At 50.6% G+C, this 20,660-nt stretch overlaps 6 protein-coding genes across 6 annotated transcripts; 2 read left to right on the forward strand and 4 right to left on the reverse strand.

Moving 5' to 3' along the window:
* Nucleotides 1-4,031: 4,031 nt before the first annotated feature.
* Nucleotides 4,032-5,666, forward strand: PFICI_11429 (uncharacterized protein; the record flags this gene model as incomplete). The annotated part of the gene is made up of 1 exon (XM_007840010.1): nucleotides 4,032-5,666. The coding sequence occupies one exon, from the start codon at nucleotides 4,032-4,034 to the stop codon at nucleotides 5,664-5,666; it is 1,635 nt and encodes a 544-aa protein (XP_007838201.1).
* Nucleotides 5,667-8,616: 2,950 nt separating this feature from the next.
* On the forward strand, nucleotides 8,617-9,948 carry PFICI_11430 (uncharacterized protein; the record flags this gene model as incomplete). The annotated part of the gene is made up of 1 exon (XM_007840011.1): nucleotides 8,617-9,948. The coding sequence occupies one exon, from the start codon at nucleotides 8,617-8,619 to the stop codon at nucleotides 9,946-9,948; it is 1,332 nt and encodes a 443-aa protein (XP_007838202.1).
* Nucleotides 9,949-10,379: 431 nt separating this feature from the next.
* Nucleotides 10,380-12,005, reverse strand: PFICI_11431 (uncharacterized protein; the record flags this gene model as incomplete). Its single annotated transcript, XM_007840012.1, has 2 exons — nucleotides 10,380-10,674; nucleotides 10,879-12,005. 2 exons carry the CDS (start codon nucleotides 12,003-12,005, stop codon nucleotides 10,380-10,382), a joined length of 1,422 nt encoding a protein of 473 aa, XP_007838203.1.
* Nucleotides 12,006-13,260: 1,255 nt separating this feature from the next.
* PFICI_11432 (uncharacterized protein) lies at nucleotides 13,261-15,236 on the reverse strand (the record flags this gene model as incomplete). The annotated part of the gene is made up of 3 exons (XM_007840013.1): nucleotides 13,261-13,602; nucleotides 13,674-14,494; nucleotides 14,558-15,236. 3 exons carry the CDS (start codon nucleotides 15,234-15,236, stop codon nucleotides 13,261-13,263), a joined length of 1,842 nt encoding a protein of 613 aa, XP_007838204.1.
* Nucleotides 15,237-16,508: 1,272 nt separating this feature from the next.
* PFICI_11433 (uncharacterized protein) lies at nucleotides 16,509-17,410 on the reverse strand (the record flags this gene model as incomplete). Its single annotated transcript, XM_007840014.1, has 2 exons — nucleotides 16,509-16,973; nucleotides 17,072-17,410. 2 exons carry the CDS (start codon nucleotides 17,408-17,410, stop codon nucleotides 16,509-16,511), a joined length of 804 nt encoding a protein of 267 aa, XP_007838205.1.
* Nucleotides 17,411-18,563: 1,153 nt separating this feature from the next.
* On the reverse strand, nucleotides 18,564-20,003 carry PFICI_11434 (uncharacterized protein; the record flags this gene model as incomplete). The annotated part of the gene is made up of 2 exons (XM_007840015.1): nucleotides 18,564-18,697; nucleotides 18,800-20,003. The coding sequence occupies 2 exons, from the start codon at nucleotides 20,001-20,003 to the stop codon at nucleotides 18,564-18,566; spliced, it is 1,338 nt and encodes a 445-aa protein (XP_007838206.1).
* Nucleotides 20,004-20,660: the final 657 nt, after the last annotated feature.

A 20,660-nucleotide genomic window follows, 5' to 3' on the forward strand; every position in this document is an offset into this window, starting at 1 on the left:
CAATTGGCAAGGCGGGATTTAGCACGGGATTGTATGTAAACCAAGGGTCTGGCTTGGTAAGTCTCCGCGTGTAGCAGAGCTTTGCTGACTGACAGGCTGACTTCCTCTTTTCTCGAGTCGGGGCGGCCGCGAGTGTTGGTGGTCGTCGTCATCAACCGATCAGTGGTCAATGATCAGCGGCCAGGGCTCCGAGTGCGCCGTTCTGCTTGTGCTTACTTTGTATGCAGGGGCCGGGGCGCTCAAGTGTGTGTTCAGCAGCCTCCAACGCATCCTTCCCGCCGGCCTAGAACAGGAGATGAAATGATTCTTCGAGTCCGAGCCATTTCAACTACCGGGAAGCCGAAACCATAGCTTCACAGCATACAACCAGAGACTAAGACGTGACATGAGGCCTGGAAATTACCGAATCTTATATCTCTGGCTGTTGGGTGAGGCAATTCCACGACAAAGAAAGGTGACGATTGCCCCAGTGCACAGCCAACATAGACACACACACGGACAACTGGCCCAGCCCAGGCCGACGTCATGGTGGGAATAGGGGACCACCAGAAAGCCTCGAGGTTCTGAAACCGAGTGGGGACTCGCGGAGATGGCCTCTGCACAGAGATTGTCGTTCTTCATGCCTTGAAAGGGCTAGAACCGTGGTATCCATTCAAAGAAAATGGGGGGCGAGTCGTTGGTTTGCATGCCGCAAACAGGTTATTTTATAATAACGATGCGCAACGCAAAAACCCCGCGGTGTCCAGAGAGTGAGAGAGGGAAAAAAAAAAAAAAACAATATCGACGAGAGCCATGACGATATACTAGTAAAATCAACAGATAGATAGATCCGATATCCACCGCGAATTTCGTTCATCTGGTCTGGGCTTTTTTGGTAATACTATCATGTCATCCTGCCTGCATTCCTCTTTTCAAGGAGCAGCAATGTAAAGCAAAGCAAGCAGCAAATGGCATTCATTGATTGCAAGTGCTATTGAAAGTGTACGCTGTAGACCAAGCAGATAAAAACGATCCAGACCGCCAAGAATTGGGGGTCTCCATTAATTCTAGTGACATTTGGAAATTTCCATATTTCGGGTGAACTACCACCTATCAGCTCATGTATTCCGTACCTAAGAAAGCCACAGGCTAAACTACATTGCCTATCTTGGCAAAGCCTCTGGCATAGTCGAGCAAATATCGAACAGCCTCCAAGGTTTGTGACGCGTAGCCAAATTTTCTAGCTGTTTCTAATCTGCCCACGCTCGATCTTAACTCGTTCGATGTTAAATGGACAGAAATGGCCGTCCCTTTTTTTTTTCTCTTCACCAATGGAATGAAAATTGGAACCTCGTCCCGGTGCCAATCATAGGGTCACTCTCCGCGTACGCTACTTTTCCGGCTTGGCAATCGGAATCTTTTTTTGATTTTCTTGCCACGCTATAAACTGCAACGCTACTCAGCACTGCCAACGATGGCAAAGTGAGCCACCAGTTATTTTATACATTAGTATCCATTTCTTAGATAATTAGCAGCCTGTAGGTAAGTAGTAGTATCTTATGAACAGGGGCCCCTCTGCCTGCGATCCGGACAGAGGTGCAGGTTAGGCGATCGCATGAGTCTATTAGCCTTTCCTACGACTGCTTCTTAATGACACGGGCTACCACATTACCTACCTTACCTACGGCACGAAGCGCTGGGCTGCCTGGCCTAATGCCCGGCGCTGCTGCTGCCATGTGTGTGCCCACAAGGCGAGGTGAGGTTGCATTCAGGTCTACAAACAGGGTACTATAATTTATTTTTTTCCTTTTTCTGTACCCTGGTTCCGGCGGTAAATACTGCTTCTTCGTCCACGAAAGCGTCGAGAATACAATACGAGCAGTGGCGTTTGAATATCGCCGCTCGCCTGCACGCGTACATACTCCATACTTGCCTACCTGCCCCATACTGTACGAGAGCATCTGCGGCCACAAATGTGGGTTCAGATGGCACGCATCATGCTGTAGTGAGGATATGTAGTACTATTTCAGGTTTTCGTTTTCTTCCCTTGCCATCATTAAGGTGTATAACGGAAAAGTGGCCAGCCACTGCAGCAAAATCATGTGGTGACGTGTGCTACCAAAGGTGAAGTAGAGTCCATCATGTATCTGGCACAAGCCCAATAAGCTTATGGCCCACGTCCCAGGCTCAGAGGACAACGGCTGTTTCGTTTACACAATCCCACAGATATACAAGCTTTCAAGACCTGGGGAGGGGGGAGGGTTTTCGGATCCAGGTCGATTTTGAAAGTCGGCATCTGTGGGCCATTGGTTCATCTGTACATTCGGTAGTGCATCTATGGAGAGTAAGACGGATGTTCAGATCTACCTTACATAGATCACTTGCGTTGAGAATGTCAAACCAGTATACGCAATCGGCTACGACATCTATAGAGCTCCATCGCCAATCAATTGTCGAGAGGCAAGACCCTCTCAGGGCAGTGCACTAAGTCAGTCTCACGCTGGCAACTCTCTTTTTTTGGTGATGAACGTGCAGCTTAGCAAGCCTCACGAGTCATCACATCAGGGTTCAGTCATGTGCAGTTAGCGAGAGAAAGAAGCCCTAGAAGTCTTGATGATCAAATTGGCTCTTTGTTCTAGATAATCGAGGTACCGTACCGTACGCGCGCCCTATCTTTTCACTCACGGGTTGCTGTTACTGTAGGACGTAGGTCAAGTCAAGGTACCTTACTATCCATCTCATGACCTAGGCCTAACCACCTACAGTATGGAGAACCACCACTTTCAAGGTTTGTCTACAAGATGCGATGAAGAACCAGTGGCGGCACAAGCATCCATTCTCTTCTTGTCACCACGACGATCAAAAGCCGATTGAAAAGCTAACCGGCTCAATTATTGGCGGCAGCAGTGCCAAGCACGAAACCACGGCCTGCAAGTGGGCAAGCCTCAATGGGACAACCAAAATAATAAAAAAAAATAAAAAAAATCAAAGGTGGTTGGCGGCATCCCCTTTTCCAGAAATCGTCGACGGGCCTAGCATTTGCCTAGTGGCCTAGCGGAGTCGACAGGGCCCCACCCTCCCCTACAGGCCCAATCTAATTCCCCCTACCGAGCATTCGCATTAGGGCACCCATGGCCCGTTGCATTCGCCCATTTCGCCTACATCCTGTACCTTTACTGCAGCGTAGCACCCGCCGGTCTCTTCAACAAGTGTGAATGAAAAGGTTGTGTGTGTGTGTGTGTGTGTGTGTGTGTGTCGCGGGTGTGCCTGTACGTACACTACCAGGTACCTACACTACATACACTTGAGCACATAGCGGATGTCCAGTCAGTTCAGTTCCCCTTGTCTCCCCTTTGCGCCTTTGGACTCCTCCTTCACCCATGCCAAGCTCGAGGTACCCAGTTCGGTCGTCCAAACCCTTCATCTACCCACGTCCTCCCACCTTCTGATCTCGCTCGTTCCGTCTCGCCCTCTTTTTTTGTTTTCCATTTTTCTTTCCTGGCAGTCACTGCAATCCTGCTACACCTTTCGTCAGAGGGTTTAGCTTGTGTTTTTACTTCCCTCCCGTCCAACCTGGGCCCTCTTGTCTCGCCTTCCTCTTTTCGAGGTTCGCGGTCTTCGTTCGTTACACCTTGGAACCTGGGCAAAACGGACCCTTCCAGCTGCTGAGCAACAACAATAACAACCAATCCGTCCACCCCTGTGGTCGTCTGCCTGTGTATACCTGTCCAACAGAACGCTCCTCGCATTGAAGTCGGCCGATAGATATCCTGCGAGTTGAGAAGGAATTTGCACCCACGCCAAGGATAAACGAAATCCTCCTCCTCCTACTCCTCCTTCTATTGTAATCTGGATAACACATCATCGTTACGTTATCTCACTCTCGCTTTTCCAATCCTCCGAGAACAAAGGCAGACCCTTATTTTTTCCCCCGGTTCTTGCCCACGAGCATATCTTCGTGGCCATCGGCCCCTATCGCCTTTGTCTGACCTCAAGTCTTTTCTACAAAACATTGAGTGAGGTTTTAGGGAAGAAGTACGATGGGCGCGAAAATGCCTGCACCACACCAGCGGTTTTTCACTCTGAGAAATCCCTTCTCCAGATGTGTTCTCCTCGCTGTCGCTTTGATTGTCTTTCTTGGATTGACCTTCAGGTCTGACCGCCTCGACGATGTTACGACACAAATAATCAAGGCCGCGACGCCCAAGACAAAGGGCTCCACTTACCAACAACCCATCGGCGGCGATACTCCCGTCGCCAGCGAGGCTGACGTTGTTCCCGTCTCTGACCACGTCATGGACTGCGGCGTCAACCCTGACTACATGAACGAGCTCAAACAGACCTACGATCTGCAAGACGGTTTCGAGTACCTCAAGCGCTACGTCAAGATCAACCGTGAGCCGATTGCCCGCAAGTCCATCACAAAGCTCAGCCAAGAGTTTCTGCCTCAGGGCGTCAAGCCCATCAACACCAACTACGCTAGCAGCTACGGCCAGGAGACTTGTCTGGAGCCCCTTCAGGTTCCTGTCTCGCAGTCCCCCTTCCCCGCTACTGGCAACCTGTCCGACTTCATGTTTGGTGTTTCCACTACTTTCAAGAGATTCAACTCTAGCAAGACGAGCCCAGTCGACGAATGGACCTACTGGTTGACCGACGGCAAGGGTAACTCGAACGGTGGTAAGCTGGTTCTCCTCCTGCTAGATGCCGAGGAGGAGCAGATCATGGCAGCCAAGAACGTCCTCGATGAGCGCGGAATCGATGTCGATGTCTATCACTCCGATTCGCGCATGGAGATGGCTGTTCGCTACCTGACCCTGGTGCCAACACTATACAACCACCCCGAGCGCCCCTACAAGAAGTGGCTCGTGACTTGCGATGATGACACATTCTTCCCCAGCGTACACGCCTTGACCAAGAAGTTTGAGCAGTACGATCCTTCTGAGATGCTCTACATTGGCACTCTTTCAGAGGATGTTAACAATGTGGACCGACACGGCTCGCAGGCTTTTGGCGGTGCTGGTGTCTTCTTGTCAGTGCCGCTAGCTGCACAGATCACAAACGACTACGATACTTGCAAGACTGACGAGAAGATCCGCGAGGCCAACTCTGGCTGGGGTCCTCAGGGTGATATCCTCCTGAGAAAGTGCATCTACGAGAACACGGACGTGCGCCTGTCAGTCATGAGGGGTCTCTACCAGCTTGATCTCTACGGCGACCCGTCTGGCTTTTACGAGTCCGGCATTAAGCCCATCTCTCTGCACCACTTCAAGGGCGGCGGCTGGCACTCCGCCCTGCCTTGGCAATATACCAAGATTGCCCACATCTGTGGAGAGGACTGCACGCTTCAACGCTTCCAGACTGCCGACAACTTCATCATCTCGACCAGCTTCAGCGTCGTTCAGTACCCCGAGGGTATCAACTTCAATCTGGCACAGATGGAACGCACATTTGCTGCTGCTCCCCAGGACAAGGGCTGGAACCTCGACTACGTCTTCGACCCGCAGCGACCTTCCCTGCTCAAGACTGGCCGCAAGATTAGCTGGGATCTGCAAGAGGCTCGCAACAACGCCGACAACACTGTCAGCCAGATCTATGTCCGCAAGGGCGATGACTGGAGATGGGTTGACCGCAACGAGCAGCCCATGAACAAGAAGGACGGCATCATCGAGCTCGTCTGGCTGCCCTAAAGGCGCCGCCTCCCGATTACATATACCAAATCACCCACATATTCGACATGGCTGGAGGGCATCTGATCCTCGCGGATGCCCCAGCGACGAAAAGTTAATATCGACCCCAGCCGCTCATTAGTAAAACAGCACTAAAACAAACACATTCGAATTCGCATATATCGCGATCACACTTTTCATTACATTTTTAACAATCGAACGGCGAGTCCGGAGTTCAGCGGTGGCGGCGGCACACGACACAGCATTTTGATTGGCGGCCACACAAGGAGCATTGACAAGGACGAAGCATCATCTTGTCAACAACACACCATGTGCTTGCCAGCTCTGTTCATTTCGAAACGTCTTTGTTGTATACGATAGACCTTTAGGAGGCGGATACCATGTTTTGCATAGATTACGTTTTGGGCTTGGACACACGGAACTTGTACAAATGCATTTGGACACGTTTAGGGAAAACAAAGCCCTCACCACTGCGGGAGGGCTGAAAGCCATTGAATTATGATTGTTGGGATTGAACGTCCACCGGTAACCTGAGGACTGGCGCGCTCCGGCATCGAAGTGCTCGAGACGGAGCGGGACACGGCCAACTCAGGAATCTATCGTTGTACATAGACTTAAGCATGTCAAATAAAAACACATGAAAAAAAAAATAACCACAACCGTCTCACACAGATCTTGTCTTCCTTTTTCCTTACTACTTGCTACCTAATCAATCCATCGACAGACGCCGGAAGCGCGCTGTGACGTGCATAACGCCGGGCCGCTCTAGTGGCTGCAATGGCTTGAAACCATGGAGCCAGATCTTTTGCGGCTGTCGCGCATCTTTTTCCTTCCTTCTCGAGACTGGGCTGATCGGAACTGGAACGCTTGCAACTTTGGAATCTAAGGTGCTAAATCTAGACCAAAAATCGGGAAGAAACTTTGGGCCCAGCCACCAGGGAAAATGCAGGGCAAAGCTAGACGACTGTGGAAGCGCGGCAGAGAATTCGTATTCAGAGTGAAGCGCGGGTAGTCGAAAACTTCCTTACCTAGGTAGTAGTTAGTTGTACACTGCCTCGCGGCTTATGCGCTGCGCTGCGCAAAGCAAATAAAGTAAAGCAAAGCAAAGAAGAAGAATGCATCAAGTCTTACGCCATCCTCCTGTCATGCGTCCTTCCCAACTACGTGCTACCTTGATCCATGTCCAACGCCCGCGGGAAGGGGGCCGATCTTCCCTGCTTGGCACACGTCGAGATGATTACTTATTATAGGTATGTCTTAGCAGGTCATGCCTGGGTTTTTGGTACGGTGTATAGCCAGACTGGGCTGAACCCGCAGGGATGTGGCTGAGACTGAGACCTGTCGTACAAGAGGAAGCAAAAGCTGACTCTCCTCTAAGGTCACCCAAATAGCAGCAGCGGTTCGGACGGTGTACAGAATATGCGCCGATCAGGTCGGTCCTGCTGACGACTTTGCTTATCCGTCATGGCCGGGCCGAATGAGGAAGTGCATATCTATTGAAGCTCGCTTGCGAGCTTTATGCTAAAACTGTCATGGTGACCCAAAGGAGAATGTTTGATCCTGCAGGATATGCAGTGGCTTTTTTGGGAGGGAAGAAATCGGTCAGCGAACGGCAGATCAAGACTAAGAGCAATTAAATTATAACATCATCATCATCATCATCTATGCCATTTTTCGATCTTGAAAGTAATCACGTCACAAAAGTCGCCCCGATTGGTCTTTGAGCAATTTGTATGCCTTCCATCTTGTCACCAGACGTGGGCCACCGTTTTGTATATTGTTTCTTATTCTCTCGAAACCCAACAGATATCAGTAACTATACGCGATCAAACATGCCAATATGATGCTGTAATGCATTGAATGGTGATCTAGGGCAATCTGGTTGGTATACTCTCAGGAGGAGGATGGGTCGGTTTCGTCGACAGTCCAGCATGCAAACAGAGTACGTAGATTTGACTATCCATAAACAAAAGTCCTTTTGTTGTTTTACCATCTTATCCTCGGCGTGACGTTTCTCTCCACTGAAATGGCTTCCATTGCTTCTGAGTATGCTGTCCCAGAATGACACATTTATTCGCCGCATCACAAATATTGACTGTAGACCGGTGCCCTGCCCAGTTCTCACCGACTAGGAAGAAGAAATGGTTCGTACAGGATATAAATCCACATTTCATGGCTCTTATTGCCAAAGTTTAATGGCTGTATGTGCTTGCTTCTGAAGCCCATATTGCTTCTGGGAATGATACCCGAACAATTAATAGATGCAGATCAGAAAGATTGGTGTACGCCAGTATGATTGATCATGTGTTTCGCACTTTTTCACAAGTACATGTGCTGCCAGCGATTCGTAATATGAATCACTATTACACTTTGGTGATACTAGATCGATTCGATATATAGTACGTATAATAAAGACGGTGGAGCTCTGAAAGAAAAGAAGGAAAAAACAGTTCGCTAGCCATTGTGAGCATTCGACGGCAACGTTCACTTAACCCCATAAAATGCCACTACACTTTGATTTGTCACATGCCTAACAATTAATTTTCCCAAAACAAATACTTATTAAAATTAATTAAACAGGAGGTAATTCAACGAAAATGATACTCATTTACCACGAAAGTCTTGGGTTACATGCTTGTTATTGCAGAAGGATGCAAACATCGGATTACTTGATAGGATGTCCCGCTAACGGCCCAACCGAGACGCGACTGCAACGCGGTTCGACGACACCTTGGTACATCATAATTCATCCAGCTCTGATCAGCACAAAACAGCACAAAACCGTACAACAGAAAAACGAGACGACGAGCCGCTCTCGCTTGTGATGAAACGGCACCTCATGCAATCTTGAATCTAGAAACTGTCTGGAATCATCTCTGTCCTCGGTAGTTACAAACAACAAGCCTTCAAAATTCAGCAGTACGATGATTGCCGCAAAAAGAAGCAACTCATGTCCCCGACGCCTGCCAATCCGCGTTGGCCAAAGCCAAAGCCAAAGTCACCAGCAGCAGCAGCATCAGTAGCACCACTGCCGCTACCAACCCCGGACGAGATAACCTTTCTGACCCCGGACCCGTTTGTCCCCAAGCCCCTGGTCGCCGACATACTCCGGACGCGCTACTGCATCCCCGGGTCCATCTTTCTGGTCGAGGGCGTCGACACCTTTCGCGCTGGATCATCATCATTATCATCCTCTGTCCACCGGTCCAAGAATCGATGGCGCGGCATGCGCCTGCTGCTGGGCGACGGCGAGCTGTGTATCCAGGCTCTGCTCGCTGGTGATATGCACAGTTATGTCGACCGCGGCGACGTCGCCCCAGGTGCCTACGTCAGCCTGGAGAGCTTCACATTGGAGCGTGCGGTTACCGAGCAGCACGGCGGTGGCAACAGTCATGAGAAGGGCAAGGGCAAGATGGTGGGCGACCACCAGAACGCGGCCGGCGTCGTCTACCTTGCCGTGACTAATCTGATCACGGTCGGCTGGAACAATCGGCTGCTGGCCATGCTCGATGCCGAAGAGGTTGATGTGGGCCCCGTTACTGAGCCTGAGCATGCATCCGAAGAAGACGCCGGCATACCCAAGGAGGCTGAGGTCAAGGCTGTAGTCGCGACGGAGACGGAGCCGAACCCAGAGCCAGAGTCAGCCGAGGGCATTGCTCGTCCTCGGCAACATCCCGACGTGGACCTTCTCAGAGAAGTAGCGGATGCCGCCGAGGAGGACGAAGACGACGATTTCTTTGAAGTCATGGAGGTTTCCCAGGATAGATCAGCCCAAAAGCGAGCCGAAGTCATGGCCGCAAGGGCAGCTTCCTCACTGTCCGACTACTCGGTACCCGTCGATCCAGACCAGCTGCCGTGGTCCAGCATGGATCCAACCAAGCCTCTCAAGCTCACCACCCTGCGCGCGATACCCAACCTGCCGTACAAGCAGAACTGGTCCACCAATGTCCTAGCTATTGTTGCCTCCATCTCCGATGTCCAGGCCTCGCCCCTGCCCCCCTTCAGCCAGAGGGTGGCCCGGCTTGCGCACCCGTCTACACCAAAGCAGGTCCACCTGACCGTGTTCCTCGACGCGCACGACTTTACCCCTCGTGTCGGCAGCGTTGTTTTGCTGCTTGGGGTCAAGAACCACCGGTTCGACGGCGGTAGTCTGAAGAAATATGCCAGTGACAAGCTCAAGAGTGGTACCAGATGGTGGTTTGACGATCCTGTCGAGTTTACTTGGTGTGATGTCAAGGGGCTCCATACATGGTGGCATCAGAAGCAGCTTGACGAGCATTGAGATGTAGGATACTAAAAATTATAGCAATAAGCTGCATTACGATGGGTTGAGCATTTCCTGTCGAGTGATATGTTTGAATGCCGAGCACAGTTACCTACTACTTAATTCACGATTACGGTTATCCCTTTATGGTCAGTAGCTCTGATTCTCTTGATTGTATGCATCACAACAATGAAGTGTGCATAGATCAACGTCAAATCATGTATTATTGCCCTGTTTATGCGAAGGAAGAAGCTGTGATTCCCTCCATGTGAACGCTTGTATGCATGCCTGCTGGGTATATCATCGTCAACGCCCATGTGAAATGTCCCTTGGGTATCTTGTTTCCATAAACGCCTTTTATGCAAGAGACCTTTTTAGTCAAAGACCCTTTTACCCCTTCTCCTCTTCAAATGAAACCTCAAATACGACGAGATACATTGGCCTCTCCACTACTCGATGACCTCGAACCAGTCATACCAGTTGCGGTCCTTGCAAAGGACCTCCATGGTGACCTCGGGGAGCTGAACGAGGATCTCCTGATCATCTCCGGTCTGCGGAAGAATGAGGCAATTGTGTGTGCCCCAGCCGGCCAGGGTTCGGCGGACGGCGTCGGGCCTGGTACTGATGGTGCCGGGAATCTCCCAGTCATCGCTACCACCAAAGTGGCGCCAGGTGTTGAAGGCAATGACATTGGGTGAACGTGGGTCGTAATTAACGCCAATAAGGCGTGGGTCAGGCGAAGATCTATTCATATGAGAGGTATGAGTATTTCTTGCCGACATTCGAAAAACACATGTAAAAGAATATTCCGAGAAAGAAATAAGAGAGAAGTTGGAATGTTAAGAAAAGTAAAAGTGAAGTTGGAATTTTTCTCGATTTCGACTTGAAGAGAAAGAAAAAAGCGAAAGCGAGAGAAAATAAAAGATAAAAAAATTTACTTGCCGAAACAGATTCAGTCTCTTGTGCACATAGTCATCGTCGACCTGTGCCGTGTCTCGCTTGACCAAGTCGGCGATCAAGGCAAGAGCGTTCAGATCGCCGCTGGACTCCTTGAGAAAGGCCATGCTGATGGCCGTAAACGCCGGCAGCGTCGACACGCCAAAATAGTTCTTGGTGTGCTTCTTGAGGGCACGCGAGTGCCAGTTGACGGCGTGGTGCATGATGGCCGTGTCGTCTTGGCCGTTGCCGCGGTTGTTGAAGGGCTCGGCGATGGAGCGGGCGCGGACAATGCACATAAAGGCAAGAGCGGCGAGGCAGCTGTAGGTTGACGGGTTCTTGTCCTTTGCAATGAGGCCCTTCTTGGCCAGCTGGCCCTGGATCATGTACTGTAGAGTACCCATGCGTGCGCGGTTGATTGTAAAGATCTTGCCAGTCTTCTCTAGGTTGCGGTACGGGAACTCATTGTCGTAGCAGTGAAATGTGGGACCCGATTTGTCGACAAGCATGCCAAATTCGGGGCACTCCTCCAAGAGGGCATCAAAGTGAGCATACGACGGGGCAATGGCTGTTGCTGCAGTGTGGTGGAATGATTGGTTGGAAGGCAAGAAAGTGTCGTGAACGTCGCCACGAGTGATTGCGGCAAATGCGCCTAGAAACTCGCTCTTGAGTCGTCCGTCGAAGACGGCGTGGTGGAACTCACAATGGAGGAACATGCCTCCACGGATAATAATGCCCTCAATGTACATGACGGGCTTTCCCTCGGCGTTGAGTCTACCGTCGCGGCCGAATCTTTCATGGGTAAACAGGCTCTGGGGGAAACCTGCCTCCTTCATCTCATCATAGGACTGAGCTGAGCTGTTGGTAGCGTCTTGGACTACTCGAAAGGGGATCTTGGCGCCCTTGGTGGTCGTGAGGGATGCGACTCCATTGTTGGCGTCGGCAAAGAGGTGGGCTGTGAGAAGGGGGTAGGTCTCGGCGAGCTTATCAAGAGACGACTGTAGGTGCTTCTTGAGACCAACGTAATCGCGGAAATCGGACTCTAGACCGAAGCAAAGAAGGAGAGAGGTGTAAACTCGCGGCGACGCCTGATTGTTGATCGACAATAGCTCCGAAGAGCTCTCAGGATCGCTGGCCATGGCGACGATGGAAGAGAATCGAGATGATATGGGTGACCCTGTTATGTTTGTCGGTTGAGGGCTTGTTGTGTAAAGGGAAATGGCGTCGTCGACAGTGTGGTCTGGTGTGATGGGGTAGGTAGTTGCAAGCACAGGGTTGTGACAACTTTTGTGGTGTTGACTAAAAGAAAACCAAACGGCCAGCTGATTGAATATTCAAACGGCAACAATCAAAGTTATTTCAAGTGACTGATTTGATATCGACAAACGGCCTCCAACGCCAGAGTTTCTATTCACGCGCCTGGAGGTGCCGTTCCTACACTTTTTCCAAGCAACGAGTCAGTCCCATTTTGAACGCGTCTTCTTTCACATGGGCACAATCACGGAAGACCGTTCATTCATTCGTTCATTAATTCTATTGTTCACAAGCTCTACCTGTATGGTTCGAAACAATTCTTCACAGAGTGGAAAGCACAATCATGGCTGTTCCAATACTTGTCTATTGTTGATACTCTCTTGCTTCATTATAGATTTGAGTATTGACCAATCATGGAATCAAATGCAACCTCCTGCCAACCCCCAAGCAAGACAGTCTCCTTACTACAGGCAAAACTTTTGTAGTAGCGGCAATAATACAGAGTGTTCATTGTTCCAAGAGGGCATCGGACTCGACAGGAGAAAATCATGGTCCACGTTTCTCCATCAAGTATTTTCTTTTCCCCAGAAAGCTTGAAGCTTGATTTAGGAATGCTCTTATCTGTCCAAATTTCTGGTCAAGTGTTTATTTAATCACTTTGATTACACGTCCATCTTTCTCTTTCACAATCCATTAGAATTAAAACCGTAAGGGAATATGCTGAAAAGACCCTGGCGATTCTCCCTCTGAGCTTTTTTTTTCCCCGGATCGAATTTTCAATGATCCAACCAGGGCAGAAAGTTTGGACGACTTTGGCAGATTGCCTCTTGCATTAATCGGGCTTTTGTACAATAGTAATGCTATGCCCGATATACGGAGTTCATATTCCCATCCAGAAGACCAGACGGAATGGGAAAGGGCTGGGGCAAAACAGCAAGATGAAAAGCACTTTGCTGAGAAGAAAAAATTGTCCAGAGTCTCTGAATTGGAGGAATAGGTCTAGATCTCGTGTAGTTAAAATAATATCAACTGACCAGAACAGTTTCACTTTATTCGAATACAAATCAGACAATGCTATAATTCTCGAAATATTCCAATTTATACAAAGCTATGAACAAAAGTACAATGCATAACACTAGCTTAATATTTGCACAGGTCGAATTTACCGATGCTGGGGTCATGGTCTGATACTTGGTCGTCATAAGAGACCCAGGTGTTGACATGAATGTGCTCAAACTGCGGCGCCGTGGAGGCACCGGCAATCGCGGCACTAACAAAGACGTGGTCCAGCTCCTGCGAGTTCATGTCGTAGAGATACGTGTACCTCTCGACCTCGGGGATGCCTGCCACCACGTCGAGATCTTGGAGGCCGGACAGGGACAGGAAGTCCTCAATCGGCTTGACGACTGGGTACTCGTTGAAGTCTCCAGCGACTATGATCTTTGCCTCGGGGTCTTCTGCGAGGATCTGTGCAACAAATGCCTGTACGATGGGCAGTCAGTAAAACGTGATTCTTGATATACTATGACAGTGGAAAAGAGTGAGGAGCTTACAGCAGTAACTTCGGCCTGTTGCTGACGAGCAGCCACGACGCCATTGACAGGAGGGCGTGCGTCACCCTGGATAGAGGAGCTGCCACCCTTGGAAGCCCAGTGCACGTTGACAGTGAAGAAGGTGTTGCTGCCATCCAGAGTTTCCCACGCAGCGACCAGAGGCTTTCGGCTGGAGTCCCAGGCCGCATTGGTCGGGTCGATGCGCCCAGGATTGTACAGTAGCTCTGCACCTGCGAGTACCTCGTTGGCGGTAGTCGCATTGCCGGGGTTGGGGTTGCGAAGCTGGAGCACGTCGGGGCGGAACAGATAGGCAACGCGGATATTTCCACCGGGCGCACCACCGTCTTCATCGTTGACGGGCGCAATGTAGGTGTAGTTGTAGGTCACGCCGCTCAATTCCGCAATGGCGGCAGTCAGGGTGGACAGGGTCACATCCGACTCGACAACTCCGTCATCCGTCTCGCCATTATTGTCCTGGATCTCTTGGATGAAGAGAAGGTCGGGAGTAAGCAGATAGTCGACAATATGCGCAGCAACGTCCTGGACGTGGGCAGTGTCGCTGGGAGCAAAGTTCTCGACATTGTAGTCGCCTACAGTCAGGCCAGAGCATACACCGTCGCTGGTCAGGGTTGTTGCATCCGGCAAGGCCGGGCTCAATGACTCGATCACGGTAATGTTGGTCAGGGGCAGAATGTGATAAAATCCATAGACTTGCGTGACAACACCAATAATATCCTCAAATTTGTCTCCGAGCTTGCTGTCGGAAGGATTGTCAGTACCGTCAAGAGGATCCGTGATTCGAATGGCTTCCGGGTTACCATCTGGCGAAATATGTTAGCTACATACCGAGCTGAAGCTGGAGGTTTTGGGTCACAACAAGTTACCTTTGCTGGTAATGGTGAGTCCGCCTCTCTCGTTCTCTCCCGTCGTCGCCCAGGAGCCAACGACCCATTGATCGCCATACTGGTTTGGCTTTGAAAGGGCAACGGGGCTCTGTACTGTCACCAGCTGGCCGACGAGACTCTCCCAAAAGTCCAGTCCGTAGTTTTCAGGATCCAGCTCGGGGTTCACGGCCGAGATGAGAGACTGATTGTTGGGCACAGCAAAAACATCTCCTGCGTCAAGGCTGGTGTATTCTCCCGTCGGCGGGCTCAGGGTGTCGACACCAATGACGAGCGGCTCTACCGTCTGGCCATGTTCCAAAATGGCAGTGACGGTTGGCGAGGTGATCTCGGTGAGATAGAGATAGGTGGAAGCGGATCTGTACTCGCTCACCTTGCCATTGAGCACAATGACATCGCCCGTAACAATTGAAGCATTCGAGGCCAGCGCGCTGCCATATACATAAATGGCATCCGACACCTTGGGATCTGTCCCTTTCTCGACTGAACGGATCCAGATTCCACTTGGGCCCTTTGCCGTCACAATGCCCGTCACATTTGTGACGCTTTGCCCATTGTATGACGACAGAAACTTGTTGCCGTTGATCTCCTCAATTGTCACGGCCGCTGCACCGCTGGCAAGAAGTGTGGCGAGCCACGATAGCGAGGTTGTGCTCTTCATTGCGTCGGCCAGTGGTCAAGGTCGGGGAAGGGAGGTGGAATGATCGGTGCACGACACAACCATCATCTCCCCGCGCCACCACCAGCGGCGGACGTAGCCGTTATATATATGGACATCATGATTGTCCGTCTTGGCATGCAGAGATCGAAAGAAAAGAAAAACTTGGCCAATCTCGTATCTTTTGGCTACTCCAAAGCCATCACGGCGTCCTTGGAGAAAGCGGCGCGCCTCCACAAAAGAGAGCCCAATTGCTTGGAAGAAGAAGATAAGTTTATTGGCGGCTCCGGGCTGAGATTCATGCTGGTCCCTGTCTCTCATCCGGATAGCCAGTGGAATTGGCCAATCTACAGCACGTTCCTGATCTGGCTTTTACCTGAAAGCGTAGGTAATCCACACCGGCAGCAACCCTAAATAGTCGGGATCCTGGGGGTTGCGATCTTGGCAGATTCGCTTGTTGGTATTGGCTCCGCCCCTGAAATAATGAGATGGGCGGGATGCGACCTTTCATGTGATAGCGGACTGCGTCTTGCCGGATAAGCAAGGACAATTGCAACTCCATTACGTTTCCCTCCTTCGCTACGCTGTCGAGTTGCATCTGGCGACAATGGCCACGTGGATTTCGCGTATCATATAGCTGCAGGTTTATTCGTGGAAATGATGAAATAATGCAAGGCATTCAATCAAGTTTATTCCAGTACATTTCGACCATAGTATTTAGCTGTTGAAAGTGGAGCGCCGGAGACCGCCGGCATGGCCTATCTTATTATACTTGGCACGCCGCAGCATGAGTACCATAGATCACGACTATCACCACAATCAGTCAAGTGCTCATGTCTCATCATAGTCGCACTGAAGTATAACGGACATAGTTTCTCGGCCCTCGGCTCGGTCTGAATCGTGTCTTATCAAAAGAGTAAAAGAATTGAGTGCTTTATATCGAACCTCAAGTGGCGGACGGTATTCGGACATCGACGGCCAACTGCCCAGATTCCCATACATTGTACAAACTGCTCCTTTCCGCTACAAATCATTGATTGACTAAATTTCCATGGTGAACTGATAACGACAACTGCTTACACAATCCAATCGTATGGTGAGTTCATCCTACCTCGGGCATGATTTCCAGAACATCAAGCCCTCTAGACCCAGAAATTTACATACATATACTATATCGCAGCGTATACTGAACAGGTAAGTCTCTTCTCGTCAAATCGTCAAGCACAGGAATCCCATTATTGGTAAAAAGTTATCAAAACCAGCATCAAAGGGCATCTACACAGGAGTAGGCTTGGGCACACCACGCTTGACACCAGGTTCTCCCAGGCCGGGGATGATCAACGGGGCCCGGCGCTCCATCGGAGTACGGCCAATGACAAAGAAGCGGGTAATGGCATGTCCAGGACCATAGGCCTCCTCAATCAGATAAACAGTGACGCGCCACCAGGCGCAGAGGGCGCTGAGCATCCAAAAGTAGCTGGCGGCCTTGATGCCGCGGGTGACGCCGCCGCTGAGGCCGTCGCCCGAGCCCGAGTCGGGGGACGTGCCGCCATTGTAGGCAAAGAGGCAGCACGCGATGGTGCTGCCGACGGCCAGCGAGAAGAGGCACACGCTCAGCACCACGTCACGCGCCGTCGCCGCCAGGGCACTGGACCACGTAAAGACACATAGGACCACGAACCAGCTGGCGAGTTCGGGAAAGTGCGTGTGAACTGAGTGAGGTGGCAGAGCACCTGCAGCCTATAAAGTAATACAGTATAAGCATGCAATGATTCGATGAAATAACGGCACTCTGTTGAGCGACAGGCTGACCCTGTTGAGAGAAAGGATAAGCTTACCACAAAAGCGTACAGTATGCCAATGGCAATCCAGAAGCTCCCCCACATGGTATTGATGACAGTCACCAGAGTATCACGAGCTTTGAATCCCTGCAGGCCGGCGATGAATTGCGCCAGGCCGCCAAAGATTCCCACAAATGGGAAGAATATGGTGGGTGAGTCGGGTGATCCCCACCAGTTGGCAATATAGCTGGATGTGATCCAAGTGCTGCCGGCAAACCCGGCCAGTCCGAGAGCAGCTGGAGGAGCGATGGGCTGCAGGTAGATCTGAACGCCTGGTGTCTGCTCGAGCATCTGATTGCGCCGCTTCTCATCCTGCTCGTGTCCGTATAGAGACATTATCTCGTGCTTGTTTTCCAGTTGATGATGTTTGGTATAGTATCTGCCGTCAGGAGGTCTTGCGGTGAATTATTGAGTTTCGTGTAAAAATTTGAAGTGTCAGATCATTGCCCCAGGTGTTATATATGGAAATAATATTATAGTCCGCTCTAGTAAGTAGAAATGGCTGCATACAGACTCTAGCTAGGCCGGCCGCTTCCCATGCGCGGGGTTGGATATGTGCGTCACGATATGTCAAAATGACCTCAAACTTGTCGGTAGTCGCAATAATCTCCAAATCAACCTGCAGCGGGCCAATAGGCATCTGCTAACTCCAGTCTCCAAGCAGTCAGCACTCTATATGCCCCATCCTCCATTGGTTGTTTTCTAGTGATTGGGACGCCGCTAAATCCACGACAATTCAATATATGAACACCTCGTACCTAGCCATTTCAACTACGCCCAAACCAATCGCGAGGAGTGGCAGATCAGTGCGGCCGATCCATGCCGACTTAGGCGTCACTTTACTTTCTTGAAGGTTTGGGTATGGGTATGACTTTTAGGACCAACCCAACCTCGAGCATTTATAGAGTTATTGCCTTGCACACACCACATCGAGTAGCACATGATTTGTCCAAGCTAATGATACCATCATTGTGATCACTGAATCATGCATTTTGCTGATAAAATGTGTAATTGATGATGTTTATCAATTCTTTCATATTTTTATCTTCCCCTCTGCCAAGAATTCATGGGGGTGTAGTTGTGCCCTGGTATCAAAAGTCTTGAGGGGCACACGGAATTCAAGCAATTGCAAATCCAGCCATCAGATCATTACTACCGGGCATCCGTCCCCGATCCCATTATCCCCGAGAACCGCAAATACATAAATACCATTCTTTCATGGATCAAAGTGCCATCCGTTGCTGGTGAAGCAGACCGTCTTTTGCAATGAACCTGATGCAGTACCGTGCATCTAAACGCCTTCCGCCTAGTTGACAAACATCAAAACTGAACCCGATTTCATTCCTTCATTTTTTTTCTTCTTTCTTCTTCTGGTCGTGTCTCATTATCATAGACCCTGTGCACTACCAACGAGCTTAATTGAGTGATCGGAGACACGATCTCTCCATCAGTCTCTGTTGGAGGCCCGCTGTGTTGCTGTCGTGGAAAATCATCGGAATGTTCTTTGCTTTTCGGCCTTGAATGCAGCGGTCTTGGCCCAACGATGCCACTTTTCGCTTGCTGTAGCTTCTTCAAGCTCTTCCTCTTCATCTTTCGGCGCATCTTCTGCCACGTTCTCCTCACCTAACGTCGTTTCAGCAACCCGTTCGACCACTCGATCCATAGTGCTGTGTGTGTGTCGCTACCGCACAACGCCGACCCTACCTTCGAGGCACCTTCTCTTACCAATGACACCCATTTCCTCTGTGCTACTTGGCTCTGGGTCTTCAATGAAGCTGGCATTCAAAACCTCTGAGAAGACATCATCAAGCCTGCGCTTCGGAGGTGTAAGCTCATTGACGTGGAATATTTCTTCTTCATCGTCGGGGAAAGTCTCCATGCTCAGGGGATCGATATTTCCCACAAGCTCCTCGCCAAGTGCCTGACCGAGCCGCTCCTTGAGGCCCAGAATCGGCCACACGGGGACGTGCTTGTACTCGATCCTAAAGTTCGTGGCATCGGGCTTTGGATTGGACTCGGGCGAGTGGAACATCATCAGGAACTCGGAAGAGATCTTGGCGGTGTACACAATAAAAGCCTGGTCCTCCTCCGATATCGTGAACAAGCGGACAGTGACGTCTCTTTGCTTGATCTGGTTGGTTCGGTGACCGTCGGGGTAGAAATGCTGCTGTGCCAAGGAGATTGCGGTTGCAACAAAGTAGGGGTCTTCGTCCAAGTTGCTTGGCACCAGGTTCTTTGATCTCAAGGTCTGTAGACGATGCACTGGTATATTTGGGTTCCTGTTGGGGCCCTGAACAATCCGGAAGCAATTATGCCTGATGTGGTTGAGATTGCTTCTGCTGACATATGCCAAGATGGGGGCATCGCTGGCAATGTTAACGCTCATGGACGCCAGAAGTTGGCTGGTGTTGCGACTGGAGGTCCAGGTAGTGGCAGAGTCAAAAGACATGGTTGCGTCATGGTGCTTCCAGAGTACCTGTGCGCGGGCAGCCTTCTGGTAGAGGCGGCCTCCAAACCTGAGACTGAGCTCTGCATTCGCCTTGGGCTTGCCGAGATGAATCGGGAAGAGAGTTGACATGATGTTTCTCAGGGCTCGAGTTTTTGGCACGACGTTACGTGGGTTGTCTCTAGTCATGAGGGTGTCAATATCTCTTCCGATGGCGACAAGCGTTAATGAAGCTGGCGGCGATGTTCTGGGTGATGAATGAGTCGATGGCACAGGAGTATCTTGCGACGGTTGCCGGACGAAGCGACAACCAAGCAGTCGCGTGTGCATATCGGTCCAGCACAGAGGCAAGACAAAGAGCGACGTGCCCTGGTGATCATGCATTACGTCCCATAGTGAGCCTCGATCAGGCACAGTATGAGAGCGGCGAGGTCGCCTGGAGCGGTTGCTCGTGCTCCCTTCTGCCTCTGCAGCGACGGACATTGTGGCGGTGGACATGTCAATGTGATGATCTTTTGATCGTGCACCCGCGGCGGCATGCGTCTGGCGGGTTTGCACTCTACTAGATGTAGTGGTCAGCATCCCTGTTTGTCGGCGAAAATGGCAATATGTATTTATGACGCGCGCGGGGCGACAAAGCGACTTACTGTTTGACAAGCAGTTTGATTGTCATTCGAGATTGGCAGTCAAAAGTGGGAATGGCGAATGACGCGCCCGGGGGTCCGTAGCGCCAGTACAAGGCAAAGGCAGTCTGCGCCTTTGTCCGAAGAAGAAGAAAAAGTTATCAAGAACTCGCCAATTTTATCAGAATAGAAAAAAGAGGTTGAAGACTTGATTGTAAAGATTGCGATCACGACTTCTTGAACCCAGCAGATAACTGGGACGATGCTGAGACGCGCGATCACCAACAGTGGGCGGCAAAGGGAACAAGGAGGCGTTGGGGGGTAAGTGGTTAAAGGGTAGACGCGACGAGAAGTGTCAAGGCACCAAGACTGGGGGAGGGGCAAAATACACCTATTAAAAGAGCAGCCTGTCTTCTTTGTGGGCGGCTTAACTGGCTTGTGGGTCAAATCGGGTCTACGCTAGCTGGGGCAACTCACGCGAGTTGAGCGCCAGGTCACGAGACTTGTTGAGAGAGCT

This window comes from Pestalotiopsis fici (genome assembly GCF_000516985.1).
Source record: "Pestalotiopsis fici W106-1 unplaced genomic scaffold PFICI_Scf_8, whole genome shotgun sequence".
Taxonomy (NCBI): Eukaryota; Fungi; Ascomycota; class Sordariomycetes; order Amphisphaeriales; family Sporocadaceae; genus Pestalotiopsis; species Pestalotiopsis fici.